Genomic DNA, 22,916 nt, shown 5'->3' on the forward strand with positions numbered 1-22,916 from the left:
CGCTTCCGTCATAATAATACCACAAATATCTGTGTGCTGTCCACATTTTTTGCAGCCTCATAGAAATGAATGGGTCCGTGTGCTATTCACAAAAAATGCGGATCGGATGCAGACCCAAAATATGAAATAATGCGGACCGAGAAATAATGTAGCCTTACTGACACCTTGAAAGCAGAGGAGGAAACGGTCTATGCACTGATTTCACTGGTATTCTCTCATCAACATTATATCTATATATATATATATATATATATATATATGATATCTATACGACGCTGAATAAAATGCAGACCCTTCACGGAAGAAAGCTAAAAAAGGGCAACTCCTCCTCCCAGCGCCTTGTATAATATCCACTGTGCTCAGAAGACTTCCCTGCTCCACTCCCCATACGCCAGTCTTAATCTTCCTGCGCTGACGTGAGATGCACCCAATTTATTAAGCGGCAGATGCATCTTAATAAATTGGGCACATCTTTGCCCTGCCATACGCCAGATACTAAAGTCTACACCAGCTACAGGCTGGCGTAGACTCCAAGTATAACTTACTGCACTTGTTTTTGAAAAGTGGCAATAAGCTTAAAAAGTCTCCAATTATTGTGTATATATGGCGTGCGCCACAATAGTAAACGCTTTAGTAAATGTCCCCCTATTTCTTCCAGGTGCAGCTTAATATCTCAAGACGAACACATTTGCTTAGGCCTTTGCACTTCCCTAGGCACCTCGACTCCATCTTGAGAACATATATCTTCTTGACTATGCTAATCACTGTCCGTATTTCTTTTACAACTTGCTTAAAAATAATCCCTGCCATGTCTAGAAAGAGGCTACTGAACTGTTTTCCTCTGCCAGCCTATACCGTAGTCGCACTGTATATACATTGGTCTGCCAGGCTTCCTCTTCAGCTGTTCCGAGAAGTTATGCCCAAGTAACAGCAGTATGATTTGTGCTGATTTGGTGGCCACAAGCAATGGGTCAGTCATCAAAGTCTGGGATGTCGTCATACGAGTAGCCTCTGTAGCCTTTGGATGCATAATACGCGATGCGGAGATGATAAAAGCCAGGCAGGAAAACAAGGATCCCGATGATCAGCACAGGTATGGCGCGCTCATTGTCCTTAAAAATACAAAATAGGATCAGGAATTGCTAGGATCGCTAATAACTTACTTCGGCTCCTCAGAGCCCATACATTCTAATACCGTACAGAGATGAATACCCACACAATATTATTATGTAGTTCATAGTTTTGAATGTAACAACTTTGGATGAAGCATCTAACGCTCACTTCGCTCAACCCTATTATCTATGATGGAAGCAATCTGAGGGTTACTTGTTCAAGTTCCCTATTGGAACTATAAAAATGTGTAAAAAAATATAATAAAAAAAAAAAAAAAAAAATATATGAACACCCCCCCCCCCCTTTCACCAAAAACTCCAGTAGTATTAAAATATAAAAATATTTATACCATACAATAAATGGTGAAACGGGGAAAAAAAAAAAAAAAAAAAAAGTCAAAATGGCCAATTTGCTGTTTTTTGGTCGCTTAACCTCACACAAAAGATTGAATAAAAGGGATAAAAAAGCCATACACATTCCAAAATGGAGTCAATGACACTCAGCTCCGTACACCTAATTACAAAAAAGTTATAGGAGTCAGAATATGGTCATGAAAAGAAAGAAAAAAAAAAAAAAGGGGGGAGGGGGGAGTTGAAAGTTTTTTTCAGTATACAAATGTGGCATCACCGTAATCGTACTGACCTGGAGAATGAAAGTAACAGGTCAGTTTTACTGTATAGGGAACGCCGCAAAAAACAAAACCCATAAAACTGTGGCAGCATTTGCGTTTTTTTTTTTCCAATTCCATCCCATTTGGAAATTTTTCCAGCTCCTCACTACATCGTATGCAACATCAAATGCTGGCAGTAATCAAGCCCTCATATAGCTAGGTGAACAGAAAAATCTCACTTTGCTAAATCTCCCCCAATCTCTTTCTCAAAAGAACCAGACTCAGGTTCTCAAATCTATGACATGCGGCTGATATTGCAAGTTGTGCAGAATAGTCGCCCATTTTGCCCCCTCTGCGATGTCAATATAACCTAATTGGGCATAGGAGTTCTCATACTGAAATAGTCGCTTTAATGCCAAAAACTTTGGAATAGATTGTTTTTATACATATTTTTATATATTTTTTTCTGTTTGCCAATATTTAATACCGGAGAGAAATAAGAGGAGTGAAAAGTCAGCTTACCCCGTTGCCAATGTGCCCAGTAAGCAGGAGCGCACCAATCACTATCAACAAAGTGCCAATTAAGAAGAGGACGGTGGCTAAAGCAATGGCTTTGTACGGAATTTTTGGAGGGCTCCTCTTAAACTGTAAAAAAAATATATATATAATTTATTCATTTATCATTTTTTTTTGCCATTTTTCACCCCCCAAAACTCAGCATGCCACAGGCTTATGTTCTAGCTTGAAATGCCACAATAAACAAATGCTTTAAATGTTCCAAAACAAAAACCACCACCAAAAACGCTTCTACAAAGCGCCATGATAAATGACTGGAACATATGGCATTTTTACAAGCTTTTAAAAACGCTCAAAAGAAATACTGTGCGTGTAGGAGAACTGAAGGAATCTTACGGTCTTGTTTTATTACCCTCAATAGTCATTACAGCTTTAGGGCATCCAAGTCCTCTCAGATCCAGCTTTTATCTAGATGTCCGTTTGCATATTTAGCTGTTTATCTTGGCATACAGTAGGTTTTGCTTGGCATCAGTCTCCAGCTTTGTATTGCTATTTGGAGGTAGTCTTACTATAAATGACATTAGCGGTGTGCGCCATCTAGTGGTAATAACATAATTCTGTCATCAGAATCACAGACCAGCATCTTGTGGAGGTGGTTTGACACTCGGCACTAGGGTTGTTGCGGGTATCGAAATTTCGATACCCAATCGATACTTTTCTCCCGGTATCGATACGATACCATCTGAACATTAGCACGCTGCTGTCAGCGCGCTCATGTTCCCTGAGCAGCACAGGGGATAAGGAAGAGAGGGGCGGAGGAGGGGCGGGCGCACTGCGTCACCAATGATAGGACTTTATATGGGTCTGGACTCTGTTAAGCAGCAGGCTACACAGAGCGGCGCCCAGGGATGTCCCAGCACTTACTATTATTCCTAGGCGCCGCTCCGTTTGCCCGCTGTGCGCCTGTGCCCTATTACTGTCTCCTGCGCCATATGCTAATTACTATCGGAGCAACGGGGAGGAGACAGCAGCTTCTCTAGTGGGCGTTCCTTCTCCCCTGGCTGTAGCGCTGTCCAATCACAGCGCAGGGAGAAGGAATGCCCACTAGAGAAGCTGATGTCTCCTCCCCATTGCTCCGATAGTAATTAGCATATAGAGCAGGAGACAGTAATGGGGCCACAGCGGGCGAACGGAGCGGCGCCCAGGAATAATAGTAAGTGCTGGGACATTGCTGGGCGCCGCTCTGTGCACCCTGCTGCTTATCAAAGTCCGAACCCATATAAGGTGGTCTTTAACTTTTAATACAGGAGGCAGGTGCCGGCAGCAGAATCACATAGCCGACATCCTGCCTCTGACAGGGAGGTGTGATCAGCGGCAGTTAACCCCTCAGGTGTGGCACCTGAGGGGTTAACTGCAGCGGATCGCAGCTCCCTGTCATAGAGGTCGGGTGCCGGCTATGTAATTCCGGCACCCGCCTCCTGTATTTGTATTAACAGGTCAGTCATCTTCATTGGTGGCGCAGTGCACCCCCCCAGTATAATAAACATTGGTGGCGCAGTGCTCCAACCCCCCCCACCCAACACCCCAAGTATAATAAACAGTGGTGGCGCAGTGTCAATTAGGGTTAAAAAAATAAAATTAAAAATTAACTCGCCTCCTCCAATTGCGTTGCTGCCTGTCTCCTGTTCTTTCTTCAGGACCTGTCAAATGACCTGTGGTGATGTCACTGAGCTCATCACATGGTCCATTACCATGGTAATGGATCATGTGATGGACCATGTGATGAGCGCAGTGATGTCACCACAGGTCCTTTTCCTCACAGATGAAGATAGAAGAGATGCCGGCTGGGCGAACAAGTGGATTAAGGCGAGTTAAATTATTATTATAATTTTTTTTAACCCCTCCAGCCCTATTTTACTATGCATAAGAATGCTATTATTTTCCCTTATAACCATATCCTACTACGTGAGTATGGGAATTGTGTCCAAATGAAAAAAAGAAATAATGGGAGAAATGTATTATATACAGCAAATACAGTAAAAAGCGGTGTAGATGGCGTGCAGCGGACAGTCCTTACCTGAAGGTCAATGTACCCGTCATCTGTATCAGAAAGCTTGGAGTACTTCACCTTGCTGATCGGCGTGGCGGCAGCATTGCTGCGTGAGGGCATCATAGCATATATTGCTTGGTACACCCCAAAGAGAACCTAAATCCTGAGAAAACAGGAGAAAATAGTAACTCGCCAAGTGCACGCCTCAGTTGATGCTTCTTGGGTTTGCGGTCTGTTTGTACCTCTCTTATTATCTATCATTCATTGATGTGGTTGTAGGAGACCTTGTTTTTTACGCGTATATAGAAAGAAGAGATTTAGCGGTTATTTCTTTACCACTGTACTGATCACGGTTCACACTGAGCAGCCTATTACATTATTTCTTCAGCTTAGTACAGTCACGCGGAGATCTAAGTCGCTATTCTGTCAGTCTGCTGTCCTTCAAGGCTGTGGCCCAGTGACCAAATCGAATGAGGGAGTCTCCTTTGATCATTCAAAGGAGACTCCACCTTGATCGAAGGGTTAAACAGCTGGGAACAGAAGTTTCTCTGATCCTGGCTGCACAAAGAATTGGACTGGTGAGTAGCAGCTCCTTCTTAGAAGAGGCTCACACAGTGACGCGCACGCCCCCCTGCAGTGATGTCAAGACCTGCGCTACCCCTGGTAAAACGGCAGTCATTAAAAGTCCATTAGATAGGTCATTAGTATCTGATCAGTGGGGGTCCAGTGGTCCCCGCCGAGCGCCGCGGCCTTCTCACAGCGCCTAGGTCATGTGACCGGTGAACGTGTCATCACTGGCCTAGGGAAAGCTGAGAGAAGACTGCAGCACTCACTAAAGGGAGGTGTCTTATAACGAGAACCCTGTCCATTACCCCTATTAGGCCCCTTTCACAAGGGGCGAGTATTTCGCGCGGGTGCAATGCGTGACGTGAACGCATTGCACCTGCACTGAATCCTGACCCATTCATTTCAATGGGGCTGTGTACATGAGCGTTGTTTTTCACGCATCACTTGTGCATTGCGTGAAAATCGCAGCAGGTTCTCTATTCTCTGTTTTTCATGCAACGCAGGCCCCATAGAAATGAATAGGGGGATCGTGAAAATTGCATAACATCCGCAAGCAAGTGCAGATGCGGTGCGATTTTCACGTATGGTTGCTAGGTGATGATGTTAGTAAACAGGGATGAGCCCCGCGACCCCATTAAAGTCAATTCACTGAATTGTTTTCCCTTTTAATATGGTTCTTACAGAATGGTAACTAAAATGTCCATTAAGGGGTTAAAAAAATTTTTAAAAAAAAAATAAACTCCCCTCATCCACTTGATCGCGCAGCCGACAGTCTTCTTTCTTCTTCCTGCAGGACCTGCGCTGATGTCACCGCGCTCACCACTTGGTGAGCGCGGTGATGTCAGAGCAGGTCCTGCTGACTGAAGATAGAAGGTCCTTTTGCAGGTCCTGCAGGAAGAAGAACGAAGACGTTGCCGGCTGCGCGATCAAGTGGATGAGGGGAGTTTATTTTATTTTATTTTTTTAACCCCTCAATGGACATTTTAGTTACCATTCAGTGAGTAGTATTAGAGCTGTGAGAGCAGCCATATAGGAAGATCTCCCTTTAAATATTGAGCAGACCTATCGGCCAATCTATGTGTGTTTCTCAGATGACATTTCGTTAGTAGCTCCTCCCACTTATCTGTTAGCCAGTGAGCATCCGGCTGCGCTGTTTCTACTTGCGCTAAAACTTAGTGCCGATCGCAAATGTCATCGATCACTGCGCATGTCTGGGTACTTGAACGTTGTGCGCATGCGTCCGCTCATCATGATGTAGTCATTTATGTGACGGTCGGGTACGTCTCATCTGTGCGCATGTCTTGTGACTTAGTGTTTTTCTTATGCCGGCCGTGAGATGTACTGCGTCTGCTCAGGGTGATAGAGCAGATTATCGTGATCTTCCATTGCGCATGCGCTAGGACTTGAAGCAGAGTGTAGGCTCCTATATGATAGATTCCTGTCAAGAGGATATCCGAAAAAGACCTTGCACTATGCATATAATCGGGCTAAAAAAAGTAATAGAGCTAGCTTACTTCTAGGTAGTAAACAACCTGGAACACAAAGCGATAAAGTATAACTACAAAAGTAAAAACACAAAATGCAATCGCACACTGCAACCAGAACTCTGCCCTGCCTTTATGCTGGACGTTGAATAAGGCATTGGTGTACATTTTGGCCAAAGCGTAATAAGCCACTCACCACGTCAAGGTCGCCTTCATGAGTGGTCCCTAACACTAGTTCCTACCTTTTATGGGCCATGACAGCCACATAAAGTCCAGGGAACGCAGGCACAGCATGCACGCCAAGCACACTCTGCTTTTAACCCCGTCCGGTGCCATTACAGCTTTCAACGGATCCAGGGATGCAAGTACCAACATGCATGCTGAGCCCACTATATACTTCTCCTGGAGCCTAATGGCTACTGGTAGGTGCTGTATAAGCAGACTCAGTTTTATACTGACTTTAAAACCAGCCTCCAGGGGGCAGATTAACTGGTCAGGTGTGCATGACTGCTTGGAGATCGCCACGCCTCCAATACGTACTACAAAGAGAAAAATATGGAAAATTCAGCCCGCACAACCTCTAGCAGGTGCAGATTATTCAACGTCCAGCATAAAGGCAGGGCAGAGTGCTGGTTGCAGTGTGTGATTGCATTTTGTGTTTTTACATTTATATCTCTATTTCGCCATAGCAATCTGCACCTGCTAGGGGTTGTGCGGGCTGAATTTTCCATATTTTTCTCTTTGTAGTATATATTGGAGGCGTGGCGATCTCCAAGCAGTCAAGCACACCTGACCAGTTAGTATGCCCTGGAGGCTGGTTTTAAAGTCAATATAAAACTGAGTCTGCTTATACAGCACCTACCAGTAGCCATTAGGCTCCAGGAGAAGTATATAGTGGGCTCAGCATGCATGTGAGTACTTGCATCCCTGGATCCGTTGAAAGCTGTAATGGCACCGGACGGGATTAAAAGCAGAGTGTGCTTGGCGTGCATGCTGTACCTACACTCCCTGAATTTTGTGTGGCTGTCATGGCCCATAAAAGGTAGGAACTAGTGTTAGGGACCACTCATGAAGGCGACCTTGACGTGGTGAGTGGCTTATTACGCTTTGGCCAAAATGTACACCAATGCCTTATTCAACGTCCAGCATAAAGGCAGGGCAGAGTGCTGGTTGCAGTGTGCGATTGCATTTTGTGTTTTTACTTTTGTAGTTATACTTTATCGCTTTGTGTTCCAGGTTGTTTACTACCTAGAAGTAAGCTAGCTCTATTACTTTTTTTAGCCCGATTATATGCATAGTGCAAGGTCTTTTTCGGATATCCTCTTGACAGGAATCTATCATATAGGAGCCTACACTCTGCTTCAAGTCCTAGCGCATGCGCAATGGAAGATCACGATAATCTGCTCTATCACCCTGAGCAGACGCAGTACATCTCACGGCCGGCATAAGAAAAACACTAAGTCACAAGACATGCGCACAGATGAGACGTACCCGACCGTCACATAAATGACTACATCATGATGAGCGGACGCATGCGCACAACGTTCAAGTACCCAGACATGCGCAGTGATCAATGACATTTGCGATCGGCACTAAGTTTCAGCGCAAGTAGAAACAGCGCAGCCGGATGCTCACTGGCTAAGAGATAAGTGGGAGGAGCTACTAACGAAATGTCATCTGAGAAACACACATAGATTGGCCGATAGGTCTGCTCAACATTAAAAGAGACACACATTGGTCAGTGTAATTGTCACACATGCAGGGAGCTTGGTCCCGCCCCCAACACACTCCACTGCCCATACCCCTGAAGACGCCAAGTGGCAGAGAGTGACATAAGTGTGTTTTAGCCAGCAAGTGCACAGCCAAGATAGGAGGTCTGACTGATAAGGAGCAAAGTGAACTCCACGAGGGCATCTGCCGCCAGCAGGTAGCGTGCTGTGAATCTAACGGTGTGCACCAAACAGAGCGCAGGTGACGCTATGTGGAAGTAGTAAAGATAGCTAGGCAGTTACAAGTCAAGACTGCCCTCTAGTGGCGTCACTTAGTATCCAGACCAATCCCATTAGTAATATTTACAAGGCAGGAACAGCTGATCATTAGTTCTAGATATTTTAAGGACAAGGAATAAATGTTACATTTTAACACTCAATAACACGTGTCAATCCAGAGACAATTAATGGTCTTAGTGACCAATTGTAAATATTTCGCTATATTCTAGGACACAGCACTAGTGCGGATGAGCACAGCCCCTGACGGGTAGGCTGCTGGTAAGAGGGTGCAGCAGAGATCGATCCGCTCCACAGCAGCTCTCACGAGGCAAGCCTCGGCGACTACGGAGTCGTGTAAGGGACATACCCGCTGACCACTGACAGGACTGATCAGCCACAACCCAATCTACCTGATTCGTGAGTCCATGGTGCAGGCGGAAACCGCCGGGTTCAGCGCTGCTAGCGGGACGTGACCAGTCACGTGAGGAAGAGGCGCTGCTGGGATTGGTGCAGACAGTCGGGCTGGATTTCCTGTCTGTCAATTTGAATAAGCTTTATCAGTTTTTCAGTGCGCACAGTGTTGTATGCATAGTGGAGATGTCCTGCTGTGGTCACAGTGGATTGGGATCAATGTAGCCTTAACCCTATGTGGGATGTGTGCAGTTTATCAGCATGCAGTCATGACCAGCAGCCTTAACCCTATGTGGGATGTGTGCAGTTTATCCACATGCAGTCATGACCAGCAGCCTTAACCCTTTGTGGGATGTGTGCAGTTTATCAGCATGCAGTCATGACCAGCAGCCTTAACCCTTTGTGGGATGTGTGCAGTTTATCAGCATGCAGTCATGACCAGGAGTCCTTAACCCTTTGTGGGATGTGTGCAGTCTATCAGCATGCAGTCATGACCAGCAGCCTTAACCCTTTGTGGGATGTGTGCAGTTTATCAGCATGCAGTCATGACCAGCAGCCTTAACCCTTTGTGGGATGTGTGCAGTTTATCAGCATGCAGTCATGACCAGCAGTCTTAACCCTTTGTGGGATGTGTGCAGTCTATCAGCATGCAGTCATGACCAGCAGCCTTAACCCTTTGTGGGATGTGTGCAGTCTATCAGCATGCAGTCATGACCAGCAGCCTTAACCCTTTGTGGGATGTGTGCAGTTTATCAGCATGCAGTCATGACCAGCAGCCTTAACCCTTTGTGGGATGTGTGCAGTTTATCAGCATGCAGTCATGACCAGCAGTCTTAACCCTTTGTGGGATGTGTGCAGTCTATCAGCATGCAGTCATGACCAGCAGCCTTAACCCTTTGTGGGATGTGTGCAGTTTATCAGCATGCAGTCATGACCAGCAGCCTTAACCCTTTGTGGGATGTGTGCAGTTTATCAGCATGCAGTCATGACCAGCAGTCTTAACCCTTTGTGGGATGTGTGCAGTCTATCAGCATGCAGTCATGACCAGCAGCCTTAACCCTTTGTGGGATGTGTGCAGTTTATCAGCATGCAGTCATGACCAGCAGCCTTAACCCTTTGTGGGATGTGTGCAGTCTATCAGCATGCAGTATTGACCAGCAGCCTTAACCCTTTGTGGGATGTGTGCAGTTTATCAGCATACAGTCATGACCAGCAGCCTTAACCCTTTGTGGGATGTGTGCAGTTTATCAGCATGCAGTCATGACCAGCAGCCTTAACCCTATGTGGGATGTGTGCAGTTTATCAGCATGCAGTATTGACCAGCAGCCTTAACCCTTTGTGGGATGTGTGCAGTCTATCAGCATGCAGTCTTGACCAGCAGCCTTAACCCTTTGTGGGATGTGTGCAGTTTATCAGCATGCAGTCATGACCAGCAGCCTTAACCCTTTGTGGGATGTGTGCAGTTTATCAGCATGCAGTATTGACCAGCAGCCTTAACCCTTTGTGGGATGTGTGCAGTTTATCAGCATGCAGTCATGACCAGCAGCCTTAACCCTTTGTGGGATGTGTGCAGTTTATCAGCATGCAGTCATGACCAGCAGCCTTAACCCTTTGTGGGATGTGTGCAGTTTATCAGCATGCAGTCATGACCAGCAGTCTTAACCCTTTGTGGGATGTGTGCAGTCTATCAGCATGCAGTCATGACCAGCAGCCTTAACCCTTTGTGGGATGTGTGCAGTTTATCAGCATGCAGTCATGACCAGCAGCCTTAACCCTTTGTGGGATGTGTGCAGTCTATCAGCATGCAGTCATGACCAGCAGCCTTAACCCTTTGTGGGATGTGTGCAGTTTATCAGCATGCAGTATTGACCAGCAGCCTTAACCCTTTGTGGGATGTGTGCAGTTTATCAGCATGCAGTATTGACCAGCAGCCTTAACCCTTTGTGGGATGTGTGCAGTCTATCAGCATGCAGTCTTGACCAGCAGCCTTAACCCTTTGTGGGATGTGTGCAGTTTATCAGCATGCAGTCATGACCAGCAGCCTTAACCCTATGTGGGATGTGTGCAGTTTATCAGCATGCAGTATTGACCAGCAGCCTTAACCCTTTGTGGGATGTGTGCAGTCTATCAGCATGCAGTCTTGACCAGCAGCCTTAACCCTTTGTGGGATGTGTGCAGTTTATCAGCATGCAGTCATGACCAGCAGCCTTAACCCTTTGTGGGATGTGTGCAGTTTATCAGCATGCAGTATTGACCAGCAGCCTTAACCCTTTGTGGGATGTGTGCAGTTTATCAGCATGCAGTCATGACCAGCAGCCTTAACCCTTTGTGGGATGTGTGCAGTTTATCAGCATGCAGTCATGACCAGCAGCCTTAACCCTATGTGGGATGTGTGCAGTTTATCAGCATGCAGTCTTGACCAGCAGCCTTAACCCTTTGTGGGATGTGTGCAGTTTATTAGCATGCAGTCATGACCAGCAGCCTTAACCCTTTGTGGGATGTGTGCAGTTTATCAGCATGCAGTCATGACCAGCAGCTATAACCCTTTGTGGGATGTGTGCAGTTTATCAGCATGCAGTCTTGACCAGCAGCCTTAACCCTTTGTGGGATGTGTGCAGTTTATCAGCATGCAGTCTTGACCAGCAGCCTTAACCCTTTGTGGGATGTGTGCAGTTTATCAGCATGCAGTCATGACCAGCAGCCTTAACCCTTTGTGGGATGTGTGCAGTTTATCAGCATGCAGTATTGACCAGCAGCCTTAACCCTTTGTGGGATGTGTGCAGTCTATCAGCATGCAGTCATGACCAGCAGTCTTAACCCTATGTTGGATGTGTGCAGTTTATCAGCATGCAGTCATGACCAGCAGCCTTAACCCTTTGTGGGATGTGTGCAGTTTATCAGCATGCAGTCTTGACCAGCAGCCTTAACCCTTTGTGGGATGTGTGCAGTTTATCAGCATGCAGTCATGACCAGCAGCCTTAACCCTTTGTGGGATGTGTGCAGTTTATCAGCATGCAGTATTGACCAGCAGCCTTAACCCTTTGTGGGATGTGTGCAGTCTATCAGCATGCAGTCATGACCAGCAGTCTTAACCCTATGTTGGATGTGTGCAGTTTATCAGCATGCAGTCATGACCAGCAGCCTTAACCCTTTGTGGGATGTGTGCAGTTTATCAGCATGCAGTCTTGACCAGCAGCCTTAACCCTTTGTGGGATGTGTGCAGTCTATCAGCATGCAGTCATGACCAGCAGTCTTAACCCTTTGTGGGATGTGTGCAGTTTATCAGCATGCAGTCATGACCAGCAGCCTTAACCCTTTGTGGGATGTGTGCAGTCTATCAGCATGCAGTATTGACCAGCAGCCTTAACCCTTTGTGGGATGTGTGCAGTTTATCAGCATGCAGTATTGACCAGCAGCCTTAACCCTTTGTGGGATGTGTGCAGTTTATCAGCATGCAGTCTTGACCAGCAGCCTTAACCCTTTGTGGGATGTGTGCAGTCTATCAGCATGCAGTCATGACCAGCAGTCTTAACCCTATGTTGGATGTGTGCAGTTTATCAGCATGCAGTCATGACCAGCAGCCTTAACCCTTTGTGGGATGTGTGCAGTTTATCAGCATGCAGTCATGACCAGCAGCCTTAACCCTTTGTGGGATGTGTGCAGTTTATCAGCATGCAGTCATGACCAGCAGCCTTAACCCTTTGTGGGATGTGTGCAGTTTATCAGCATGCAGTCATGACCAGCAGCCTTAACCCTATGTGGTATGTGTGCAGTTTATCAGCATGCAGTCATAACCAGCAACAGTACATGCCATGCCACGGTTTCGTAAAGACAGCACATTTACATTAGGCGTAGGTTACCACTTATGATAAGCGAAGCGAGCTTCGGGTGCTACATCTGAAGTCGCTTCGCTCAAAACTTTGGATTAAGGCCTCATGCACACGACTGTATGTATTTTGCTATTCGCAAAAAATACGGATGACATCCGTTTGCATTCTTTTTTTGCAGGACAGAACAGCTGGCCCCTAATAGAACAGTCCTATCCTTGTCCGTAATGCGGACAATAATAGGACATTCTATTTTTTTGCGGAACAGAAATACGGACATACGGAAATAGAGTGTACACAGAGTAACTTCTGTTTTTTTTGCGGGCCCATTGAAATAAATGGTTTCGTATACGGTCCGCAAAAAAACCTGAACGGACACAGAAAGAATATACGTTTGTGTGCAAGAGCCTAAATACTGTACGGAGATCCGTGTTCATACAGCGTTACAATGTATGGGCTCCGATGAGCCAAAGTAAGTTATCGTTGAATAGCTTTGGTAGTTGGTTTTTAAAACTTGGAACCAAACTCTGGTACCGCCGAACAGGAGCCCGTACATTGATGGATTTTCTTACAGCATTAATCCAAAGTTTTGAGCAAAGCGGCTTCGGATGTAGCATCCGAAGCTCGGTTCGCTCATCACTAGTTGCCACCTTTCCCAACAGAAAATACCGGCAACCATCCCAAGTGGCTTAACACAGTGTTCTTTGACACCAATGGTTAGATCATATTAAGTTTTTCATGTCACAAAATTTTTTCCTCCCTAATATTCAAAGAGCCATACATTTATTTTGTTCACATAGCCCAGTGATAGGCAAACTGCGGCTCTCCAGCTGTTGCAAAACAACTACAACTCCCACCATGCCCTGCTGAAAGCTGTAGGCAGTCTTTGCATGCTGGGAGTTGTAGTTCTGCAACAGCTGGAGAGCCGCAGTTTGCCTATCACTGACATAGCCGAACGAGGGCTTGTTTTTTGTTCGACCAGTTTAATTTTTTTAATGGCACCATTTAATTTACCATATCATGTATTGAAAAAAAAAAAAAATTGAATTCCGCCATTGTTTTGTGGGTTTTGTTTATGTTCATGTTATCTTTATTGTGCGGGTCAGTATGATTGCAGCCATACCAAGTAGGTTTTCTAAATGTTCCGGGCATGTTTTCGGAAAGTGGTTGAGAAACCACTGTGCCAAGTAACCAGTTTGATGTTGGACCAAACTTTCCCACAGTTGGAAGGTGCCTTTAGGACCCCAGGATAGCCACCCATTGGCTGGTGAAGATTGCAGTGGGCACTTGCACTTTAACCACTTCAACCCCCCTAGCTGAAACCCCCTTAATGACCAGGCCACTTTTTACACTTCTGCACTACACTAATTTTACCGTTTATTGCTCGGTCATGCAACTTACCACCCAAATTAATTTTACCTCCTTTTCTTCTCACTAATAGAGCTTTCATTTGGTGGTATTTAATTGCTGCTGACATTTTTACTTTTTTGTTATTAATCGAAATTTAAAGATTTTTTTGCAAAAAAATGAAATTTTTCACATTCAGCTGTAAAATTTTGCAAAAAAAATGACATCCATATATAAATTTTTCGCTAAATTTATTGTTCTACATGTCTTTGATAAAAAAAAAATGTATGGGCATAAAAAAAATGGTTTGGGTAAAAGCGTTATAGCGTTTACAAACTATGGTACAAAAATGTGAATTTCCGCTTTTTGAAGCAGCTCTGACTTTCTGAGCACCTGTCATGATTCCTGAGGTTCTACAATGCCCAGACAGTAAAAAAAAAACAGAAATGACCCCATTTCGGAAAGTAGACAACCTAAGGTATTCGCTGATGGGCATAGTGAGTTCATAGAACTTTTTATTTTTTGTCACAAGTTAGCGGAAAATGATGATTTATTTTTATTTTTTTCTTACAAAGTCTCATATTCCACTAACTTGTGACCAAAAATAAAAACTTCCATGAACTCACTATGCCCATCACAAAATACCTTGGGGTGTCTTCTTTCCAAAATGGGGTCACTTGTGGGGTAGTTATACTGCGTTGACATTTTAGGGGCCCTAAAGCGTGAGAAGTAGTTTGCAATCAAAATCTGTAAAAAATGACCGGTGAAATCCAAAAGGTGCACTTTGGAATGTGGGTCCCTTTGCACACCTAGGCTGCAAAAAAGTGTCACACATCTGGTATCGCCGTACTCAGGAGAAGTTGGGGAATGTGTTTTGGAGTGTCATTTTACATATACCCATGCTGGGTGAGAGAAATATCTTGGCAAAAGACAACTTTTCCCATTTTTTATACAAAGTTGGCATTTGACCAAGATATTTATCTCACCCAGCATGGGTATATGTAAAATGACACCCCAAAACACATTCCCCAACTTCTCCTGAGTACGGCGATACCACATGTGTGACACTTTTTTGCAGCCAAGGTGGGCAAAGGGGCACACATTCCAAAGAGCACCTTTTGGATTTCACAGGCCATTTTTTACACATTTTGATTGCAAACTACTTCTCACACATATGGGCCCCTAAAATGCCAGGGCAGTATAACTACCCCACAAGTGACCCCATTTTGGAAAGAAGACACCCCAAGGTATTCCGTGAGGCGCATGGCGAGTTCCTAGAATTTTTTATTTTTTGTCACAAGTTAGCGGAAAATGATTTTTTTTTTCCTTACAAAGTCTCATATTCCACTAACTTGCGACAAAAAATAAAAAATTCTAGGAACTCGCCATGCCCCTCACGGAATACCTTGGGGTGTTTTCTTTCCAAAATGGGGTCATTTGTGGGGTAGTTATACTGCCCTGGCATTTTAGGGGCCCATATGCAAAAGAAGTAGTTTGCAATCAAAATCTGTAAAAAATGACCGGTGAAATCCGAAAGGTGCTCTTTGGAATGTGTGCCCCTTTGCCCACCTAGGCTGCAATAAAGTGTCACACATCTGGTATCGCCGTACTCAGGAGAAGTTGGGGAATGTGTTTTGGGGTGTCATTTTACATATACCCATGCTGGGTGAGAGAAATATCTTGGCAAAAGACAACTTTTCCCATTTTTTTTATACAAAGTTGGCATTTGACAAAGATATTTATCTCACCCAGCATGGGTATATGTAAAATGACACCCCAAAACACATTCCCAAACTTCTCCTGAGTACGGCGATACCACATGTTTGACACTTTTTTGCAGCCTAGATGCGCAAAGGTGCCCAAATTCCTTTTAGGAGGGCATTTTTAGACATTTGGATCCCAGACTTCTTCTCACGCTTTAGGGCCCCTAAAAAGCCAGGGCAGTATAAATACCCCACATGTGACCCCATTTTGGAAAGAAGACACCCCAAGGTATTCAATGAGGGGCCTGGCGAGTTCATAGAATTTTTTTTTTTTTGGCATAAGTTAGCAGAAATTGTTTTTTTCTCACTTTCCGCTAACTTGGGACAAAAATTTCTATCTTTCATGGACTCAATATGCCCCTCAGCGAATACCTTGGGGTGTCTTCTTTCCAAAATGGGGTCAGTTGTGGGGTGTTTGTACTGCCCTGGCATTTGAGGGTCTCCGCAATCATTACATGTATGGCCAGCATTAGGAGTTTCTGCTATTCTCCTTATATTGAGCATACAGGTAATGAGATTATTTTTTTCCGTTCAGCCTCTGGGCTGAAAGAAAAAAATGAACGGCACAGATTTCTTCATTCGCATCGATCAATATGGATGAAAAAATCTCTGCCCAAAAAAAAAAGGAGGGGAAAGGCGTCTGCCAGGACATAGGAGCTCCGCCCAACATCCATACCCACTTAGCTCGTATGCCCTGGCAAACCCGATTTCTCCATTCACATCAATCAATGTGGATGAATAAATCATTGCCGGGATTTTTTTTTTTTTTTATATATACAAAGTGTTTGCCAAAGCATAGGAACACCGCCTCCTCCTCAGCTCATATGCCTCGGCAAACATATCTTTTACTGCAGAGGAGAAATCTCATCTTGCAGCGCCGCATACACCGACTTTTGTGTAATCTGACAGCAGCGCAATGCTTCTGTCAGAATGCACATCAGTGCTGCAGCTAGTCAATCGGTTGGTCCACCTGGAAGGTAAAAAAAAAAAAACAGGCCGCAAACCTCTCCTTCCCCATGGGACAATGTGCAAAGCGCAAATCGCCCAAAGATGTGGCGAAGTGCGTTATGCACTTTGTCCCAGGTGAAAGGAGACGTTTGCAGCAGCTCTGTGTGAATGGGCCCTAATAGCCCTGTGTGCCTGTCCTGGTGAGATGTGATCCCTATGCTAGGTGTACCTGTGTGTGGTACTTCCGGAAACACTCCCCTAAGCATAGGGCAGGGTGGTCAGGGCAGTCAGGACAGAAATAGCGGGTGTCACGCCTTATTCCACTCCTGCTACAGACACAACATCTTTTTCGGGGTGACGGTTGGGTTGAGGTACCGGCAACGACATTGGGGAAATGTCGCTCGTGTAGACGGCTAACTACACTGGTGGATGGGGCCACGGAACCTCCTGGGTACAGGAGGTTCTCGATGATCTCTTCCTGAAATTTGAGGAAGGATCGTGTTCTCCCAGCCTTACTGTAGAGAACAAAACTATTATACAGAGCCAATTGAATCAAATATACAGACACCTTCTTATACCAGCGTCTAAATACGGAGACAACATCTGGTCATTGAAGTCCACCCCTCCCATGTGAAGGTTATAGTCGTGGACTGAGAGGGGCTTTTCAATGACACGGTTTGCTCGCTCAATTTGTATTGTCGTGTCTGCGTGAATAGAGGAGAGCATGTAAACATCACGCTTGTCTCTCCATTTCACCATGAGCAGTTCTTCGTTACACAAGGCAGCCCTCTCCCCCCTTGCAAGACGGGTGGTAACGAGCCGTTGGGGGAAGCCCGCGCGACTAGTTCGCGCGGTGCCACAGCAGCCAATCTGTTCTAGAAACAAATGCCTGAAGAGGGCCACACTTGTGTAGAAATTGTCCACATAAAGATGGTACCCCTTGCCGAATAAGGGTGACACCCACTGCTCCCCAGGTAGTCAGGGCAACCGAGCGGCTCCAGGGTCTGATCTTTTCCCTCATAGACACAAAATTTGTGGGTATAGCCTGTGGCCCTTTCACAGAGCTTATACAATTTGACCCCATACCGGGCGCGCTTGCTTGGGATGTATTGTTTGAAGCCAAGGCGCCCGGTAAAATGTATTAGGGACTCGTCTACGCAGATGTTTTGGTCTGGGGTATACAAATCTGCAAATTTCTGGTTGAAATGGTCTATGAGGGGCCGAATTTTGTGGAGCCGGTCAAAAGCTGGGTGGCCTCTGGGACGAGAGGTGGTGTTGTCGCTAAAGTGCAGGAAACGCAGGATGGCCTCAAAACATGCCCTGGACATAACAGCAGGGAACATGGGCATGTGATGAATTGGGTTCGTGGACCAATATGACTGCAATTCATGCTTTTTAGTTAGACCCATGTTGAGGAGAAGGCCCAGAAAAAAAATTATTTCGGAAACTTGGACTGGTTTCCACCGGAAAGGCTGGGCATAATAGCTTCCCGGGTTGGCGGTTATAAATTGTGTGGCATACCGGTTTGTTTCGGCCACGACTATGTCTAAGAGCTCCGCAGTCAAGAACAGCTCAAAAAATCCCAGGGCCGAACCGATCTGAGCTGTCTCAACCCGAACTCCAGACTGGGCGGTGAAAGGGGGAACTACAGGTGCGGCTGAAGTTGGGGACTGCCAATCAGGGTTTGCCAGCACCTCAGGGATTCTAGGGGGTCTACGGGCCCGTCTTTGCGGTGGCTGCGACGGGGTAACTAATGCACGTGCCACCGTACCAGCTTCAACTGCCCTTCTGGTGCTCGCCACTTCACCAGGTTGTACGGCAGTGCTGGTACTAGGTCCAGGGAGGGCTGCGCTGTTGGTGTATGCCTCACCACGTAATCCGACAGCGCCAGCCCCACTCTGCTGCCTTTGAAGCGGATCCTGCGCAACCTGTGGTCTAGCGACACGGGGCCGGGTATGCCTGGTGCTATCAGGGACCTCAACCTCCTCGTCCGAACTTTGGGTCAGAGTGCCACTGCTTTCTACAGGTTCATATTCTGACCCGCTAGATTCGTCAGATGAGGGTTCCCATCCCTCATCTGACTGGGTCAGAAGCCTGTAGGCCTCTTCAGAAGAATACCCCCTGTTTGACATTTGGGCAACTACATTTAGGGGTATTCCCTGAGACTACCCAAGAAAAAAAGCAAGCCTGTCTTACAAATGGGAGTCTTTCGAAGTACCGGAGGCCGCTGCGGTTGATAAAAAATATCGAAACTGATTTTTTTATCGCCGCAGCGCGTGTAAAGTGAATGTGCAGTGATCAGAAAAAAATAATAATTTGTCACTGCGGTGGGGCGGGTGTGGGCGAACGCACGTGTGGGCGACTGATCAGGCCTGATCGGGCAAATACTGCGTTTTGGGTGGAGGGCGAACTAAAGTGACACTAATACTATTATAGATCTCACTGTGATCAGTTTTGATCACTTTCAGATACTATAAAAATACAAATGCTGATTAGCGATACGCTAATCAGCGAATAAGGGACTGCGGTGCAGTGGGCTGGGTGCAATTGGGGTGCAGGGGGTGATCTGGGGCTAGTGTGTGGTGTTTGGTGTACTCACTGTGAAGCCTGCTCCTCTGCTGGATCCAACCGACCAAAAGGACCAGCAGAGGAGCAGGGCAGCCATATAACAGATCATATTTACATTGCGCATGCGCAGGCCGGCTAAGCACGTCATCTCGCGTCTCGCGAGATGACGCGTATATGCGTCAGTCTGCCTGCAGCTGCCGCCTCCGGACCGCGGATCTGCGTTAGGCGGTCCGGAGGCGGTTAAGAAGCAGAGGGAGTGCACACCCTATGAGCAGGAGAAGGCCTCGGCCTGCGTTGTGGAGAGGAATGCCAGCAAGAAGCAGGCCACAGCCTGCAAGAAGAAGCAGAGGTATTCTGGCGGATGGACCCACCACAAATGAGCGGGAGAGACGCTAGTGCACGGATGTCAAACTCGTGGCCCTCCAGCTATTGCAAACCTACAGCTTCCATCATGCACTGATAGCTATAGGATGTCAAGGCATGTTGTGAGTTGTAGTTTTGCAACAGCTGGAGAGCCACAAGTTTGACAACCCTGCGCTAGAGGGTCTGAGCTGCCGAGAAGCAGGTCAGTAGAGCGGCAGTGGGCATGGGATGCTGCTATAACTGATCTTTTCAGATATGGAATCGCCCTGATGTGTCCCCAGTGCTGATGTGGAGCTTAACGGAAAATGAAATGATGTTTCCCTAGCACGTCCACGGACAGGAGGGTTAACAGAGAAGACATTAAGGAGTTTAAGCATGCATGGGATAGGTATAAGGCCATCCTTCATATAAGATAGGACCAGGGGCTATTCATAGTATTCAGTATATTGGGCAGACTAGATGGGCCAAATGGTTCTTATCTGCAGACACATTCTATGTTTCTATGACAGCTGTGGACAAGTCTTGACTGGCAGTAACCTCCAATTTGTAGTGTTTGAAGAAGGCAGCAGAGGTAGTAGCCTGGCAAATCTGCTTGAAGGAAGTTTAAGCTCCCTCAGCCCAGGAGGTAAATATGGCCCTGGTGGAATGACTTTTAAGACCTGGTGGGAACATGTACTTGGCCTTTTAGCAGAGGATAATGGTGAATTTTATCCAGCATACAATGGTAACCTTGCTTGTGGCTTTGCCCCTATTACTGCTGAGATAATATAACAGAACATGAAGACCAATTAATGTTTTCTAATTTACTTTGTTACATCTTGTCTGATGTATGAGTCTAGATGCTCTATAGTCCTGGGTCTTCTTTGAGGGATTTATCATTTCATAATTAACCAAATGTTTTCTATTAGTGAAAGGTCTGGCTTGCAGGCAGGCCAGTTCAGCACCCAGAGTCTTCCTCTGTGAAGGCATACTATTGTGATGGATGCAGTAGGGTTGTCTTGCTGAAATATGCAAGGCCTTCCATGGTGGCTCAGTGGTTAGCCCTGGTGCCTTGCAGCTCTGGGGTCCTAGGTTCAAATCTGACCAAAGACAACATCTGCATGGAGTTTGTATGTTCTCCCCATGTTTGCGTGGGTTTCCTCTGGGTTTCCTCCCACACTCCAAAGACTTACTGATAGGGACCTTAGATTGTGAGCCCCATTGGGGACAGTTGGATGCTAATCTCTGTAAAGAGCTGCGGAATATAGTAGCGCTATATAAGTGCATAAAATAAATAAAGACACATTGTCTGGAAGGGAGCATCTGCTGTCCTAAAACCTTTATAAACTGTTCAGCATTGATAGTGCCTCTCCAGATGTGTCAGCTGCCCACATCATAGGCACTAATGCAACCCCATACCATCAGAGATGCTGGCTTTTGAACTGTGCAGTGATAAATAGCTGGATTGACCCTCTGCTCCTGAGTCCGCAGAACATGGTGTCTATGGTTTACAAAAATAATTTAAAATTTTTATTCTTCTGACCACAAAAGTTTTCTATTTTGCCTCAGTCCATTTTAACTGAGCTTTGGCCTGGCAGCGTTTCTGGATCATGTTAACATATGGCTTTTTCTTTGCATGATACAGCTTTCACTTGTCTTTATGGATTGCACTGTGATTTTCAGTACAGAATCATTCCTGTTTTTAATGCAGTGCCAACTGAGGGACTGTAGATCATGAGCATCCAATATTGTCAATTGTGCACATGGATTTTTCCAGATTCTCTACATCTTTTGATGACATTATGTACTGTAAATGGTGGGATATTCAAAGTTGAACATTTTTCTGAAATTGTTGCACAATTTGTAGATGCATTTTTTTGAAGATTGGTGAACCTCAGCCCATCTTTGCTTCTGAGAGACTCTGCCTCTCTAACATGCTTTTTAATACCCAGTCATGTGATTTAGTTACAAATGGCTCCTCCAGTTGTTGTTTTTTTAATTAATACCGCTTACTTTTCCAGCCTTTTGTTGCCCGTCCCGACTTTGAGACGTGTAGCTGCCATCAAGTTATAAATCAGTTAATTTTTCCCCCCCATGAAATGGTAAAATGTCTCCCTTTCAACGTCTGATATGTGTTCTTTGAGCTACTGTGAATAAAATAAGTCTGAGATTTGCAAATCATTACATTCTCTTTTCATTACAATTTTACACAGTGTCCTGAGCATTGATGTTTGTAGCCCATTTTACAGATGGAATACTAGACCTCCATAGACCCAGAATAGTCTTAACATCTGATGGAAGCTGAAGTGATAAAATGAAAGGAAGGGAGAAAGAATGTCAATACATGGGAAACCAGGAGAACCCCTGGGAAAAAAGAATTGTTGACTGGAAGCGTTAATTTTAACGTAAATTTGTTTTCCCTTAGTCCTAACAGCAGCACAAGTGGGGAGTTCTCCACTGTGAAACTGGTAGGACAGGTGGAATTTTTATTGATTAAAATTGCTACCAAGAAAAGTAAACAATCCACCCCCTATAAAGGGATGCCCGCCCTTAAACCAGTGCTTTATCAGCAAGTACACAAACAAAAATAGGGTGGGAAATTTGTGTGCTGCTGTTAGGACTAAGGGAAAACAAATTTACGTTAAAATTAACGCTTCCCTTACGTCCTAAACAGCAGCACAAGTGGGGACCTAGCAAGGAGCGACAGACAAATTGGGAGGGTTACCCTTTTTTTAAATAAGAGGGCGGCACTGAGAATGGTACGTCCAAATGCCACTCCCTCAGAGCGCCTAGATTCTAGGCGGTAATGCTTCATAAAGGTGCTGTGGGAGCTCCAAGAGGCTGCAGCACAGATTTGTTCTAGCGGGACCAAACTTTTCTCCGTGTATGAAGTAGATACTGCCCTTGTAGAGTGGGCAGTGACAAAGGATGGAGGAGCCAACCCCTGGGCTAGAAAAGCTTCATGGATTGTCTCTTTTACCCATCTACTCAAAGAGGGTTTAGAGGCCTTTAGACCTTTGTTTTTCCCCAACAAGGACAGCAGGAGGTGTTCGGATCTTCTGAAGTCCGCAGTTCTGTTCAGGTAGATTCTGAGATTTCTTGAAATGTCCAAGGAATGGAGAGCTTCTTCCTCTGGAGATGAGGGAGAGGGACATAAAACCGGTAAGGTGATGGTCTGATTAGTATTTCTAAATAATTGTACCTTGGGGACAAAGGTCGGTAGGAACCTCAACAGAACTCTGTCCTGGAGGAAGACGGTATAAGGCTCAGCGGCCGCTAAGGCCTGCAGTTCTCCAATCCTTTTGGCCGAAGTTATGGTCAGTAGAAATGTGACCTTCAAAGATAAAAATCTAAGGTCCACATTTTCCTAGGGTTCTAAGGG

The 22,916-nt window shown here is 45.6% G+C and overlaps 1 protein-coding gene across 1 annotated transcript; it reads right to left on the reverse strand.

Moving 5' to 3' along the window:
* Nucleotides 1-569: 569 nt before the first annotated feature.
* On the reverse strand, nt 570-8,830 carry TMEM230 (transmembrane protein 230). Its single transcript, XM_044283110.1, has 4 exons — nt 8,739-8,830; nt 4,317-4,452; nt 2,246-2,368; nt 570-1,112 (listed from the first exon to the last, which is right to left on the reverse strand). Exons 2-4 carry the CDS (start codon nt 4,410-4,412, stop codon nt 972-974), a joined length of 360 nt encoding a protein of 119 aa, XP_044139045.1. The 5' UTR covers nt 4,413-4,452; nt 8,739-8,830; the 3' UTR covers nt 570-971.
* Nucleotides 8,831-22,916: the final 14,086 nt, after the last annotated feature.

This window comes from Bufo gargarizans, chromosome 2, assembly GCF_014858855.1.
Source record: "Bufo gargarizans isolate SCDJY-AF-19 chromosome 2, ASM1485885v1, whole genome shotgun sequence".
In the NCBI taxonomy this organism is placed as follows: Eukaryota; Metazoa; Chordata; class Amphibia; order Anura; family Bufonidae; genus Bufo; species Bufo gargarizans.

What these genes read in the sequence shown, in the direction of transcription:
- TMEM230 (XM_044283110.1), bottom strand. Translation starts at nt 4,412, where the DNA reads ATGATGCCCTCACGCAGCAATGCTGCCGCCACGCCGATCAGCAAGGTG. An exon ending in ACGGGTACATTGACCTTCAG is followed by an intron (nt 2,369 to 4,316) that starts GTAAGGACTGTC and finishes TTTTTTTTACAG; the next exon opens with TTTAAGAGGAGCCCTCCAAA. An exon ending in CTGGGCACATTGGCAACGGG is followed by an intron (nt 1,113 to 2,245) that starts GTAAGCTGACTT and finishes TGTATTTTTAAG; the next exon opens with GACAATGAGCGCGCCATACC.